The sequence below is a fragment of the Bombus affinis genome, chromosome 10 (genome assembly GCF_024516045.1).
Source record: "Bombus affinis isolate iyBomAffi1 chromosome 10, iyBomAffi1.2, whole genome shotgun sequence".
In the NCBI taxonomy this organism is placed as follows: domain Eukaryota; kingdom Metazoa; phylum Arthropoda; class Insecta; order Hymenoptera; family Apidae; genus Bombus; species Bombus affinis.
Window position 1 is genome coordinate 763,768 of NC_066353.1, and position 16,702 is coordinate 780,469.

General features: G+C 36.2%; 1 protein-coding gene across 4 annotated transcripts in view; it reads left to right on the forward strand.

The window, feature by feature from the left end:
• The window catches only part of LOC126921196 (phosphoinositide 3-kinase adapter protein 1), a 45,300-nt gene that overhangs the window by 12,055 nt on the left and 16,543 nt on the right, over positions 1–16,702 (forward strand). For all 4 annotated transcript variants that reach the window (XM_050732521.1, XM_050732523.1, XM_050732522.1 and 1 more), the window contains 3 exons: positions 1,515–1,971; positions 2,464–2,664; positions 2,784–3,061. In XM_050732521.1, the coding sequence (XP_050588478.1) occupies positions 1,515–1,971; positions 2,464–2,664; positions 2,784–3,061 (936 nt within the window). The remainder of the gene's footprint in view (positions 1–1,514; positions 1,972–2,463; positions 2,665–2,783; positions 3,062–16,702) is intronic.

Here is a 16,702-nt window from a genome sequence, read left to right on the forward strand (position 1 = left end):
TTAGAAATCATTTCCACTGTGGTTTTGCGACGAGAAACGACGATTACAATAACGTGACCATTGTGCGTGCATATAACAAACAACAGGAGATAACTAATTTGAACTTTACCGTGAAACAAGCGTTTTTATTTTACTTTACAAGCCTTCAGTCGAAAAGATTGCAAAAATATAAAAGAAAATTACAACAGAATGATATTATACAAAAATGTAATTTTATAATTATTAAATATTAAAGGGCACCATACTACAATCACAAGTTTTAAAAAAACGTAATAATCTCATCCACCTAGACAGTCGACATTTTGCAAATTAAAAAAAATAAGATATATATATATCTTTTTATATGTATATATCACAGGATCCTCCACCGACACAGTCGACGTTTAAATCAAGATCGAAAGATCGTCTGGAAAATATTTTCACAAACACGAAACCATCTCGTTTTCGCAGGAAGCTCGCCTCGTGAATCTTCCCCCTTTCGTTCCTCCTCCTCCTCTTTTTTTTTCTTTCGTCACAGTACGAGGTCAATTCATCTTCGGAGAGTAATAACGCGCGGATCGTTCACAACGTTACGGCGGACTTCCGGTGCCGCGTACGGCTGTCTCGTTCTTCGCTTCTGGTTTACAGGGTGGGGGACAATACCACGTCCGGTCCATCCCCCCACTTTCAAGTACCATTCGAATCGTTCATGGCGTCCTATAGGCATGGTGTATCTCTCTAGAACCGAACAGTCTCAGGTGGACCTCGTGTTCGTCTAGTCGCGAATACTATTTCACTTTTTTACTCCAGCGCGTGCTCTATCCTACCTGTCCTCGTAGAAAAATATTGTGAAAAATTCAGATCTGTGATAACGTGAATATTCAACCGATATTAATGACATTTTATATTATTGAAATTCTTGGTGGCCATTCAAAGTGTCGATAATTCCATTCAAGTATTGAGGCATACGTCTATTTCATGGATAAATTGTTCTTCAGAATAAAAGTGTGTTCAGATGAAAAAATCGACGATCTACCCCTGTGATCGATGAAAAAAGACATTCAACGAGTCGTCGTTCAACTTTGTGTTTAATAAAAACTGACCTAAAGAACCGGACCATTTATTAACAGAGAATTGTCACTCTCTAAATCAAACTAATATAACGCGTCGAGACTTCAAACCTTCTACCTTTCAATCTAAATCATTTAAATTATCTCAAGTGTGATGGAGCAACAACAAATCACTTATCCTCGTGATTGACAGAACGAACAAAACGTTGCTGACCTAAAATCACCTAGACCCTCGTCAACAGAGAAAATGTCATTCTCTAAATCGAACTAGCTTTAACCCACGCAATCTTCGAGCTTCGAACCTTCTACCTTTAAATCTAACTCATCTTCGTTATCACAATTGTATTTGCAATATCAAATCGTGAAATGACGCCAAAAAGAGATTAAGCTGAATAACAAAGCAGAAAGCGTCCTCGTACGAGTTTGCGGAGGAGGTTCTATGACCTTGGATCCGCATGTTCACAGACAATCCTTCGTATTTCTCGTTGTCGAGCGGGACGGCGACGTCGTCGGTATCGACGACGCCTGCGTCGACAACGAGCGTTGCCTTCTCGCCGCCCTCCAAGGGACCAACGGGGCTGACGGCCTTGTTTCGGCGACGTCCTTGCAAAATGGGCACCACTTCGTCGGCCAGCGTCCTCTCCACGTCTACCACGAGCACTCTGATACCGCAGGATAATAACAAAGGCAGTACCTCAGGCGCCTCCACGCCCACAGAAGAGAAGATGCCAATGTTGCCCAGAAATGGAACTGGTCAGTGCGGAAACGGCACTCATGGTGGTCCTAGTAATCAGAGAAGGAGTTTCAGAAATTTGTTCAGATCTGTTAGCGCCAATGCAGATCACGAAAGGACACAACAGTTCCTGAAGGGTGATCCAAGACCTTCGGATGTTGCGCCACCCTCGCCGTATCTACCTCATAGGTTGGTGACCTTTCCTTCCTCTTTTTGTTTTTTTTTTTTCTTTTTTGATGATATAACAGAAGTTTGAACTGTGTGTGTTTTGGATATCTTATTAGTTTGTAGCAGTTGGTTAATGAAGTTAGCGGTTGGCTGAAGTTTAAATTCTTAACAATTTAATAAGAATATAAAATGAACGAACCGGAAGAATAATTATTCTTACATTTCTGATATCAGATATAAAAATATATACTTTCTCGACTTTTTATAGCGATAATTACGTTATATCTATGTGATTAGATTTAAGATGTGAAAATAAATATTATTATTTATTTGATAGCTTGCCTGAGTCTCTCTCGTGATACACTGTAAGAGGATTAGAATTTCGAGTTTATGGAAGTTTTGTGAATTTTAAATTGGCTGAAATTTCTTATTCTTGTTGAAGATAAGAAATAAAATAAAATTTTTGCAAGGGATAAGAATACAAAATGCTACTTAACGTATTGTTCTCCACAGATCACACTCACATTCTGAGAACGACAGAAGACGTCCAGGCCGAAGCAGAGCTGTGTTGAAGTCCGCTAGCGAACTGCTGTCGAATGATATGGTGTACTGTGGATTGGCCAGAGATAATCACAATCATGATGATGACGACGACGATGACGATGACGATGATCAAGATTCGAACGAAGTTTTCGTTGGTGTCGATGACGCTAGGTCAGTAGTAAAATCAAGTGAGAATAATATAAATACAATAGAAATGTACATAAACACCCATAGTCTATTAATTAATATTAATGTAACGAACTGTCATTAAGTTGTTGAAATTATTTCAGGTACTACAACCTTTCATCCACGCTGCCAGCAACAGGATCAGCGGCAGCAGGTCGCAGAAGGCATTCGATCAGCACCTTCATAGGCAAAGATCGAGGTTCCTCGAGCAAAGACCACATCTCCAGAAAGCAACCACAAAGCCCCACAGTTCTCGTACAACCTGACACAATGGCGCCTCCAGCGCCTGTAGATACTGTAGATGGTGCCCACGTAGAGGACCGGAAGGCAAGATCTTGCAGCAGGTCCAGGCGCAGAAGACATCGCAGTTCTTCGAGCAGGGGTGAGTAGAAGTAAAACTAGCCAACAGCGATTGAGATTTTAACATTTTACTTAATGGAATTATATTAATACAGATGGGTTATCGATTACGAAAGACTATGAAACTATAACCAGATTACAGATAGATTTTGAAAGTGACTTCTCGAGTATGAATCACTTGGAATGAAAATGTCGAATATAACCGGAACCACACAGGGCTAATATATCAAGCAACGAAGACGAATTAACTCGTTCGAAATGTATGAAATTGATCGATCTGCCGAATCTTAAAACCTTTCTTCTGTAAAAGGAAAAAGAAAAGAACAATGGGGAGTATAATGCATTGTATTTTTCCCCTGTAATCTTCAAATATTAAGACTGCGAGTAGAATGATTTAATTCGTCCTTTATCTTCCAATAATACTCAGCGAGGGAGCAACTTCGAAGAAGAATCGAGTCTATAAAAGCATCTCGAGAACTACATACCATACATACCATAATACCGTAGGATATTATTTCATGTCAAAAGTCCCGTCTACTTATTACTATTTCGATTTGACCACATTGATGTATTAATGAATGGGTCAACGAGACTCAATTGGCCGATCAAGAGATCTTAGAATCGTGTGGACAGATCGAAACGAAGGGATGAATGTCGCGTTTGATTCTCATAGACGAATATTCGCCGATTTCATTCTTTCCTCCTTGTCGATCAATCGCGGCGTGGCGATTATGGTCGGCACTCGAACGAAAAAGACCCGTAGTTCGTTCCCACGGGCCAGATTTCGCTTTGCACGCGCCCGCATACTCGTTCGAATCACGTACAAAAGCCTCGTTACGAATTCGAACCGATCCCGATCGTTCGACGACGATTCGCGCGGTGAAACCCATTGCTGGTCCTTGTGGAATCGATTTTTTTAATCGAGTTTACCAGTTAAGTCCATGTAGTTTGGAAAGAAATGCTGTAGGTGTGCGATAAAGAAATAATTTGGATTTCGGTTAATCTTTGTTAGAGAAGGGTTGTTGCATATTAAAATTGTGTTATATTATTGTTATATTATGGTTTGCATTAATATGGTAGGTAATTACACAATGATATATTGTCGTTAGATTCTTCTGATCGGATAGAAACATTTGTAATAGTTTGTACAAGTTTTAAAACTCTCTTCATAGAATATTGTTAAAAAGTAATACTTTGTGAATCAAAAAGGGTTTTCTTTAAAATACATTTTCTATTGTGCTCTTGTTCAAACTTCAAATAAGTTGAAATTTCAGTGTGATTGTTATCAGGAATAATTCAGTATTTGATTATTTCTTTTTCGAAAAGAAAAGTTGATGTATCTAAGAAGTGCCTTTTTATATTATAGCACGCCATGATTAAGTAGTACATAGGTGTATAGGCAATTTAGGTTTGAAACGAAATTTTCATTCGATTATTTTTCTCCAGTGAAAGTAAATAATGGTACTAAATAATTAGGAAATAGATAATACTGACATGAATCGACTGGAAAGAAATATTAAATATCGCTCGGGTCGAAAAACTATCCCTTTCGTGATTATACGCTTTTCTTTAAAGTTCCATATTTTATGTATACTTATTTTCGGCTGTAATCACTGAAACATTCAAAAGTACCCCGAAAATTAATCAATCGAAATTTTTGCGAACAACAGGCCTGAAAATCGCAATTCTCATGGAAGCCAGGTTCCTCTTGGAATTCCAATTAAGAATCGCGGTCTTAAAGGAAATCCGGTGATCTTTGATCGGCTCGAAGAGATAATCTTCGGCTGTGGATGGACGTGTGTAGACGACACCCGGTCCCCGGAAGCCCAGTACTCTTAGTATTCGTCGAACGAGTCGCGTTTTCCGATCTGTGGCCGATCGAGACACCCGAACCCAAAACGCGGCAGATAGATTGTAAAATTTACGGCCATACGTGATCCATCGATCGTGGCGATTCCACATGATCCGACCGCGAGTCTCAGAACTTATGTCGTCCACGTGTCTCACGTGTTCCATTGTTGTTGCTTAATTAGCTACGGGACTTTCCGGTTCAGGCAATGCACATGGATTGGAAGCGTGTATGAGCTCCAAGGGGAATGCTGATTATATAAATATCTGTTCGAATGCAGAGATTGATAGGAAATCGTTATGTGATTTGATTACGAGACGTAGAAAGTAAAAATTATTTCACGCTTAAATGCTATCATGAGCAGAATTTCATTCCACGTGAATTTTGTTTCAGTATTAACATTCTGTAACAATACCTATCATGCTAATATTATGTAATAATGCATTAACCACTGCAAACAGTGATGTAATCTACTATAATCTTTATCTTCTATAAATTCCGTATCTTCTAATATTAAATAATAATGAAGCATTTAGTTATTATGATAATAACTTTCACTCGTAATCGTCTTTTGTAATCTAATTTTGTAGAATTAGGTATCGAAGGTAGTCTCAGTTGTAGAACATTTATTGGAATTGAACGCAGAGAGATTTTTATGGATGTATAGAAAAGTAATGGAGGATTTTGTAGATCTTGGATTAGTTGGGAAATTTAATTTCAAAATTACAAGAATTTTCTTAGATACGTAGAGTAATTAAAGATTTTACAAAATTGAATTATTGCAATTTTGTATTTATGTTTGATGTTAAAAGAATCTTGGTTACGAGTGACTTTTAACATGTAAAATAGATTTCTTTTGATACTCTTTATTGGAACCAAAGTATTTCAGATTTACTGAAGTCTAAATAACAAGCTTCAGACAAAAAGATTCGAGGAGGCTTCCAAACGAACTCGCGGCTCTCCCCCGTTTCTGTTTTCAATTAAAGCCGGAAATGAAGCGTGGATATCCGCGCAGACCAGGCTTCGAGAATCCTCGATTCCACCAACTGCGTTTACAAACGCAGACGTCGAAGAAACACGGGAAAAAATTCACGGTTCCAAACCGTAGAAAATAAAGAACCGGCTTGTTGATCATTCTCGTATTTTCAACATTTATTACGCGATCAAAAAATATATTATTAGAATGTATCAAACTTAAGAAGAATGAACCCAATTCAACAAACAAGTAGCTACGAATAAAAATTCAACAAAATTCCAACATTCGAAAAACTGTATTTCTTAAACAAATTCGAAAGCATGATTTGCACATCACATCAAAATTATTATTTACGAGAAACCTCTGAATAATTACGTGAAAAAGCTCTCCATCTGTCATGGAATGTTCAATACCATGTATTATTTCGTTTAATCCTCTTAAGCTCGTGTTACGTGCACGCAAAATAATACTCTTACAAGTTCTTAACAAAACAATAGAGACATTCTTTTTCGACGAAACCAGTTATCACTGTTTGTAATTAATCTAGATCGTTGACGATTCAACAAGACTTCGCTCTTTAATTCCTTTTCTTGGAATTTTTCCTTTCGCTGAGGAAACTGCCAAACGCAATCAAGACAAATATCAAATTCGAACAGGCAAAGAATCAGAGAAATAATATCTCTGCTTTAACATCGACGATAACGAGATCGTCGTTCGCTTTAACCGGAAGTTTTCGTTCACTTGTTGACATTGTCACGTCGTTCCCGTCAGTACGACCCGTCGAAAGGATACACTCTGCTTTATACTATATTTTCCATGGTGTGTACGGGGCCACACGTAGCTAGCAGGATAAACTATGTGTACGGGCACGACGAAAGAACCGGTGCATCCGGCTCTGCGGAATCGCGCCATGTTGCATCCGGACGAGACGTTGTCGTGACACCCTGTCCCCGGGTGTCGTTAAAACAAACCATGTCGACAAGCCACGCTGATTCGTATTCCAGCTCTACGACAATGCGACCTGTCGCGTTTCCGTTTCGACATCGGTCTTTCAGTCTTCTAGAGGGTGATAAATTACTAACCACCAAGAACATGTATACTTGATATTGATATCGGTATTGTTTGACGAATCGTGGCATATGGACAATGTTTTCGTAAGCTTGTTACAATATATATGGTGTTTAACACGTATTACGTGTCACTTGAATGCTCAACGATGCTTGGGAGTATTTTTTCTGTAAATGAATTTTGCTTTATTCGTGAGAATAATTAGAATTTCCGAATCCGATGGGATATTGGTGAGAAACTAATAATTTGCATAATATTTTTAATAATTTAATAATAATAATAATTTAATAATAATTTAATTTTGCATAATTTGCATAATTTTAACACTTTTATAGACAGGTGTTATTGATAACAGAAAATGTCACATTAATAGGTGCGTTTTAAATGAAATAGTGTCATAGAGGGTTTCTTTCCTATTTTTTATCTTGTTTATATGTTTCATATTTTGACAGATTTGACAACTCTGACATCCTAATCTTACAGTCTTCGAAATTGTATACTATTTTAATATCTAATCTTGAAAACATCTTTACACGTTTATTTATCTAACATTCACTTTATCTAATCATTGATGGAGTTGACAATTGTAATATTTTTAAAGTGTAGGAAGGTTTAATACCTCAAAATTGTTCACTCTAACATTGCGAATTTAATTTAAATTCATCTTTTCGTTAAATTTCAGTCAGAAGATCATTAAAAATATAATATTTATCGCGTTTCTGCCGTGTCAACTCAAAAGTGCGTATCTGTAACTTTCGCTTAAATCGAGTCATTGCTGCCAGGTAGCACAAAAGTAATTCATTTCTATGTTTATTAAATAAGAAATTTATATCTCGGGCGTGTACGATATCGATGTCTGGTTGTTAAATACTAATAGTAATTTTTTTCAAATCTACCTTTCGACCAGATACGCCTATTTCAATCAACACGTGAGATATCCTCCAATGGTCTTCAATTTTAATAGTTCGATATTCTGAATGCCAAAAAAGCATATATTTCATATAGTAAAATATATATCTTTCCTACATGCTCGATTTTAACAAATGGATATTCCGTGTACGAAAATAAAAATACACCTGTCATATCGAAAACGATTTCTTTAACGAGAGTCGAGAGTAAAATATTGCTATGATGTGAAATATTTTTTAGAATTCGTCCGCGTTGTTCGATATCGGTTGTATACACCAGGAAATATGAAGTTAATTGCTCCCTCGACGCAGAGATGCAGAATAATAATTAATGATTCTGTTTCGCGTAACGAAGCTCGTCCGATGGCATGTTAAGCAGACAATAGAGCAGGTCGCGATAGATCTGTCTGCAAGATGCCGGTCAATAACCGTGAAATTAAGCATTCCACCGGCACATGCCTCTTTCCATCCGCGTATATATTTACCGGTTATACTTCCTGGTGTCGGTCGAGCACGATTTCCGGTCCCACCTTTGCTCGAACTTCGTTTCCGGAACGCGACGATTCGATTTCCTTCCCTCTCGATTGCCCTCTTCGATTTTCATTTAACGTCCACCGTTCACGTGTTACACGTTGTTATTGTTCGAAATTAAAAACGTGATCTACCTACCAATCTCTTTTCTTTTCTTTCCTTTCTTTTCTTTCATTATTTCTAAATATAAATCAATACTTTAAAAGGTATATCCGGAATGTTGTAAATAAAACAATTTTACAATAATTACACACAAGTATAGAACATTGAAAATAGTTCGATAGAAGTTGCGTATATAAAGAATTAGAAACGTAAAAAAAAGTTAAAAACAAATTAGGAATATAAAGCGTAGTATAACAGGAGTATAAAATATGTAAGAAATTGAACGTAGAAAAAAATTGGGAATGTGAAAAATTAAAAAATTACGACAAATTAGCTATGTGATAAAGTGAAAATATAAAATGTTTGTATAAAAAAATATAAAATGTGAAAAAATAAAACGGTAAAAAGTTCAAGGATATTCGACTGAGATATGCTTAAATGCTTCCCTGCGTTACTTAATTTTCCATGCTTCAGTTAGCACAATACACGGACATATATTTCACTTCACTATGCACGTCACCAAGGACGAATAGAAATTCACCATATCTACCATGGTAAAACATCAGCCACTGAGCATATTAATTAATTGAAAATAATTACTATTTGATCGTTAACTCCAGGTATACCTGAGAAGCTAAAAATTAAAGGTTCCGTTCGCCAGGACGGAAGCCATCTTCCGTCTTTTTGTACCATCCGATCCTGGAAAAGAAGGAAATGAAATAGAGAGAGAGAGAGCTCTTCCCTTGGGGCGTAATTATTCTTAATTATCCCTCGGTCGTCCTTCGACATCATTAATCGCGCTAATTTGACCGGTTAACGAGCCAACCACTGGATTCAGCGAAGCAAAATTGCAAATTGCTCTCGTACTCCGTGGCTTGACCCGTTTCCACGAATTATTTCGATCTGATTTGTTTCTCTACAAGGAAATTTATTGATGTATAGACCAAAGACTAGCGAAACATCCGAAAACAAACAACATGGATCCTCTTATTGAGTGATCGACGCCATGTATCGGATGAATCATGTGTTTCTAACATTTTTCAAGGATATATGTATTTTAAATTGGCGCTAAAACGTAGAATTTATAAACTGGTAATGGGATATCTTTTCTTTTTGCTGGTTGGAAAAATTGAATTCAGCGGAATGTTTGTTTTCGAAGTATCATAATGAAGCGTGATAAATTACTTTAGTTGAAAGTGTTTCATAACCATAGAGAAAAAATCCTTTCAAAATCTACATATTTTCCACTGCTACGAGCTTCTTCTCTTTGAGTCTCGTTTCATAGGTTCTTCAGATATATTACACGGACGAAATTATCCCAGTAAAGTAGAATTCTTATTGAACAACGGAGAACGGCCAATACCTAATCCAGAATATACGAAAAATCTCCGATTCATTCATCCCTTTCATCCGAACAATCGGTGCAAGATCCCTTCAAGAACATCCTCCTCTTTCTTCAACAGAAATCTTCATCTTCGAAAGAATCACAATTACGAGGAATAATCGTGTGAAAATGAAAAAGAATCTTTTCTTAATTTAACTTTTAATGCAGTAGCTGCGCGTTAAAGCTCGTTCCAGCCCTCTGCTAAGAGCGAAAATGGATAAAATAAAGTTGTAAGGTTTAATGTCCCTCTGAAACGCGTTTCATCGTCTTTGTCCCACGTAGCAGTAATTATTTTCGTCAGCCGTCGCAGATCGAATTATAAAATCCCTATTGTGGCCTAATAGAGGCGCACAAACCTTTTAAACGAGGGTTAATTGCGACCAAGTGAAAAAAAGAAGGAGAAGAAGAAGGAGGGATCGCGGTGGAGATTGCACGGGGATTTCGAGGCCCGATTTTGATTCGCGCCCTGGAAAGGGCTTCGTGATCAGAGCCGGAATGATCATCAAGTACCTAAACGAACTCTGATTGGTCAATACGCAATGTCCGGCAACTGCGATTTATTCGGTGAACCGGAAGTCCACTGTTGCTGCTCTGTCGATAACTCTCGTACGAATGTCACGTCCGTGCGGCGGTGCGTAAATCATTTGCATAATGTTTCAAACAATGCTCAGTTATCAAAAGGGATCGCGTCGATGATTAATTTGTCGAAACATTTGTTGACAAATGAGATTCTTTAATCCATCACGGTGCGCAAAAGTTGCGTAAATTACAGGTTACGGAAATTAATAAATAAATAAGGATTTAATAAATAAAGAGCCGAAGTAAAAAATAAATTACTCCACAAGAGATAACGTTCTTGATAAGCAAGGTATGGACAAATTTTATTTGAAACATAGATGAAATTTGTTAATTCGAAACAACCGTCTCAATTATTTTAGTTACTTTTATCTGAGAAATTACATAGATGGGGAATTTGACATTTTCTAAATAATATCGATTCTAATATAAATGCAAATTTTAAATATCGTGTTTGGCACATATTTGAGTAAGGAACGCAGTAAAATTATTTTGTAACGTAACTCTTACCGGCGCATGAACGGAAGCGTCTACTCGAGAAATGTCTACGAATCGACGCGAATAAATTATGCAACGGAAGCCGGCGAAGCTTGTTTCCGTGGCGGTGCAGAGCGATTTAGCGACAATCGCCGGTAAATACCGCGTGAAATGTCGCTGGCTGCAGGGACCAGTCGTCCCTTGTACACCGACGTATAGTCGTGCCTATTTCTGTTTTTACAGCCGCCCCTTTATTATTTTTATCTGGCCAGCAGCCGCTTATTTTTGTGTTCATATGCATTTTCCATGGTGCGTCGACATTCAGCACCCATTCCCCCATAGCGTGGCGGCTCTTCTCTATTTTTACGTCATCCGTGAAAAAGTGTCCGGGGAACGGTACCGTGAATTTTACGCGAATTCGACGTCCCTCAGCCATTTACGTCCCCTATCTCGTCCCTGGGAAACTGTGCTTTGAAGTTTCATAAAATTATATTTTCCAAGCTTAATGATCTCCCTTCAATTTTACTGCGACAGTCACTGGCGTTAATTGTCGAATGTTTGAGCACGAGAAGTTCCTCGAGTATTAATTCTTGCAATCCTTTAATAATATTTCTGCACGTTTATTGATATTTATGTAGCAATGTTGCAATTAATCTCGCTTCAATTTTACTGCAAGATTCGCTGGCGTTGATTGTCGAATGTTTCAAGACGAGAAACTGTTTGAGTTTTAATTTTTGCAATGCCTTAATAATATTCCTAGCAATTTTACTGATATTTATGTGGAAATATCGAAATTAACCTCGCTTTAATATTATTGTAGGCTACCACTCGTGTTTTTATCTCAGTAGTGGAATTTTACTCGCCACGAAATACAAGTTATCGACGTTAATAATTTCTCGTGCATAATAACGACTTATCGTTTGATCTAGATACTTTACATTTTTAACAATACACTTCTCAATCAAAAGCTTTTTATCGAGTTTCCAAGGGCTCAAATTTGGGATTGAAATTAGTATCCGGTGATTCAGTGAATTTTCAATGAATTTATTAGGCTTCCTAGTTACCTTCGCCCCTGTAGCGATTCTGTGAAAGTGTAGGAAGATCTCACCTTTAGATACGGTAAATCCGTACCATCTTGTTTGCTCTTTCAGGCACAGAAAAAGATATAGGTCTGCCACGATAGGAAAAAGCTATTTATTTTGAGGGACGTTCTCGTATCTCCTGATATATCTCTTTTCCTTGCATACACCTACGTTCTTCTCAGTTGTGTCTCGTAAAAACCGAAAAACCGATATTATCCATGAAATTTTTCTTCTGTAAATTTATTAATTTTATATCTTATTTTTTCTTATTTCAATGAATCAACTTTCGTTTACTTTTCATAATAATTCGCCAATTCTTGTATGCTCGATAAATATACTTATTCCAGTAAAACTGCTCCAAAATTTTAATAATTATTTTTATGATCCCCTTTTTATGAATCGTTTCTATCATCAATAATTCATGAAAGTTTCTCACAATTAAAAATAAAAATCATTGTTCTTTATACATCTTTAGTGCTCTAAATTAAAACACAAGATATTCCAATTACAAAAAATGCGATAAAATAAAAATGTCCTCTTCCAAAATATGAGTTTCTCTCTTATAGATATTCCTTTTCTTTTCATTAAAATTACCAAATCGCCAGGATGTGAAGTAACTTCTTCTACGTAAAAGGAAGGACAAAATCAACATTCAAGTAAAGTTCAGAAGAGCTTGACCGAATTTAACTCGACAGAGCGTAAGCTGGTACAAAATTTGCATGTTTAACGAATCGACATAATCGAATGATCCCGGTCGCTCCTTTGTTTCCGTAAAGAGTCGACCGCCTACGAAGATCATGACTCGGAAAGTTTCGAGTTCGTTAAGCGTCTATCTTAAAAGTTCAAGAGTAACCAGACACACCTCTTTGACTCCATAAGCCTCATAAATTTATGCCACAATTTTCCGCTAGTGTTTCCCCACGTAGAAAAGTTTGTTTGAGTTGTAGAATAATAAATCACGAACGATGATAAAGAAGCCTATTTCATTAAATAATTATAGCTTCTCGTTCGATCCATTTCAAATTACTTATTAATTGCTCATATGTATTAGTAATTATGAAGTTATTATTACACATTACATTAACGTTTCATGCTTCGTTATAATTTGCCTTTATATTCAATTCCTTGCGTTTATTGCTCGATTATTTTGTTGTTAAATCTTTCATAAGATAGCTATTTTATATTTAATATTTTACAGTTTTTTTACTGCTCCTTGGAGAAAGAAAATTGAGTTCAAATAAGAACAATAGGGTGTCGTCTGGAACGAGCAGATAATTATTGATTGATTGCTGTCAATTAAGTCAATCACAGAGTATTAATTATTTTTGTCTCTCTAGATCTACCAGTCGGGACGGAAATAAATTTTATATAATTATAAAACTATTTTTTAGAGAGGAAATATCTCTAACACACATCTTACTTCTGTTTTATTAGATTTATGTATTTAATTTTTGAGACATGAAATTGTTTTTTATCTTCAATTCTTTTAAAGCCATAATTCAAGATTTACTGAAACTTCCTATACAATGATGAATCTTGTTATTATTTTTAAGTAGATAAATCCACAAAATTTATTTTAGATAATGAAAAATGTGAAAAAATAAAATGTCTAGAGAGAAACCCCTATAGGAAATAAAGTGTTTCTACAACGATGTCCCATGGCTTGCCTATTTTCAGGAGCGATTCCAAGCTTGTAACTCGATACTCTTGTGCTCGAAACTGTCCAGTAAAAGGAGCCACTTTCTACCCGTGGATGTAAATATTCCTTCCGCATTTTTACGTTAAATCAATCTTTCCGTCATAACTTCCTATTTTCGAGAACAAGAGGACTTATTGAAGAAAATATAAAACGATCAAACTCTTGTACAGGAAAATATATCTATATCAAGCAGATCTTCATAAATACAATTTATAGTGAAATGACGCACATACTCCCATCTTTTAATAAATTCCCTCTAATATATTACACTTCCATTTAAGCTTAAATTAAATAAAACTTTTCAATGTTTCTCATATTTCTAGCATTTTTTACAAATATCAAGCAACGATACATAAATAAAATATAGTTATTTCTTATTTTGAATTATCGTATAAATCGCAATAATTCTTCTTTTTGCACATAATTTACTATCCATCTATTTTCTTTTATAACAGGGAAAAATTATCTTCGATGTACCTTAGGGAATTTCTGTAAGAAATATTTGCGATTACTTGAAATTTACGGAACTTACACGAATTATTACCTGTGATATTACTCCCATATTTTGATGCACCACAGGGTGTTTTTCGATCTCGTGAATATACGCGAGTTATATCATTCGATGGTGCCACGTGCAAGGGTCAAAATATCGAGAGGAGAAACTCCGGTAAAGGATTGGTTTCTTTATTATCTCCGTGGAGATTTATGAGTAGTATAGATAAATTATATCTGTGAGAACTCCCGGCATCCTGTATACGAGATAGTTCTAACAAATAAGGGCCACGGTGATTTTTTGGTTCAATCAGTGCCAACCAGATAATCCTAATTTAGTCACTGCTGACACTGCTGTCTCGTGCGTCCTCAATTTCCTCTCGTTTCTTTGGAGGAATCGTGTCATTAAAATCTTGGAAATTCGTAATATTACCTCTAAAGAGATATTTAAAAGATCAACGAGCTTTTTACTGGGACAATGGGGAAGAAAGAAATAGAAAGAATAAAACTCATCGTTTCATTCCCATCGAAGAAAAAGTTAATCGTGAGAACCAATATTACAACAATTTGCGCTTGAAGATATATTTCACGTACAGTACTTTTTCTCCACCCCTGACCCAAAATAGATGAATTTTTTATCGAAATAAATTCTTAAAGGGATAAGTGGTTCAAATAAATTTTTATTCAGATGAATTTTTACACGATTAGTTTCTCGTTTGAATAAATTTTTGTTCGATTAGATATTCCGTCATTATTGGCGAAACAAATTTTATTCCTTATCTTTATTCATTACCAGTTATCCGAGTACAATTTTACTCAACTCTGCAACGCAACGACATCACCACAAAGAATGTCATAGGAAACGCGTCGGCAGACGCGTTGTCATAGCTGTGTACTGCAATTCGTTCGTTCACGCCGCCAGAAACCCTTTTTCTTGTCAGGCCTTCGTTCGCTGGTTCCGCGAATTCGCGATTTATATCTCTCGACGCTGCTAAATATGACTAATTACAAGACGTCGAGTGGCGTTCACCACCACGCGGTTCTCTTTATGTACGTAATAGCCTGATCTTTTCTTTTAATTCAGACCAGGTAATAAGATTCAATTATCATCTGAAGAATTTCTGTCAACAAATTTTGCACGTTTTCTTCTGATTTATCTTTCTATATCGAAATTTCGAGCTGTTTGTTTCGTCGAATATGAATCGACTGAGATTTTTGAAGGATTTCTTGAAAAAATGAGAGTAATTGGTGTAGTGATATTAAATAGTTAGTTTTTAAATACTATGTTTACTTTTTCGTTACATAGCTATATTTGCTTTACGATATTGTTATGAATTATGATTTAGAAGTCTGCTGTAGAACAATTGAGATTTCTTCTTATCTGGAACTTTGTCAAAGTCCAATGCATTCAATGATTGTTCATGTATCTTTTGTGTCTATTGCAATTCTATGGAAACGCCTATAGAAAAACATGGATTTCAATGTGATTGATATTGCATCGTCTGTAACCCACATTTGTAATTAGTCATTTGTGCCAGATAAACGCGTGGACTTGAGATATACATCAAAATGGTCATAACACGTAAACACGTGTTATTTAATTATTCGTAACATATAAACATATATCATTTAATTATGCGAAATAATTTTCGGAAAGGGATATACAACAGTTTGGGATATAACATAATATGTGAACACACGAGTGCAAACAATTCTCTTTCTTAATGAAATAATATTTTTCTCTATAAGTAATCTTTGTGTTTTTAATTAAATAAACATTGCAATGCTCAATGTTGCAGGTCCAAGAGGACTTGGACAATAATTTAGCAACTACATAGTAATATCAGTAAATCGATAAGCTGCAAGTTATAAATCATAAGATTTCTTCTTTATAATTCTAAAACATTTCGTCCAATAAATCCTACGTAAAATGTATCAGTATTGGTAACTTGCAACTTGTACAATTTTCTCTAATAACAATTCAATTGCGCGAAACGAAGAGAAGAACGATGATGTTTACGAATTCGTTCGAGACAGAGACTGATAAAGCGTCGCCAGTTTGCCTGATTTCGTGGAAATTCTCGCCTAGAAGTATATAATGGCAGATAAATTTTCACGTTCCACAACGTTTCACGCCCGTCTCGTCTCGCTGCGTTATGCGAAACGAACGATTAATGAACCGTTTGCGGTAAGCGATTAATTATCGAATAAAAGTGGGAGAAAGAAAGAGAGGAGAAGTCGCTAATTTCGTATCCATCGCGATATCCCGTAGTTGTGTTGTTGCATGAGACCGGTGATGTAGAGCACTGCATGTTTTTTAATGCGCGTTTTTGAATGACGATAATGACCACGCTAAAATACGAGTTCCCGTCAGCTAATTGGCGGTTAGCTAAAGATTAAGAGGTGGATTAGGTTGAAATAAAAATCCAAAATGAATCGTCGGTGTTTTGAATTTTCTTCTTTTCATGCAGTAAGCAAGAGTGTAAAGAAAATACTGCGATAGAAAGTAATTCAGTTTT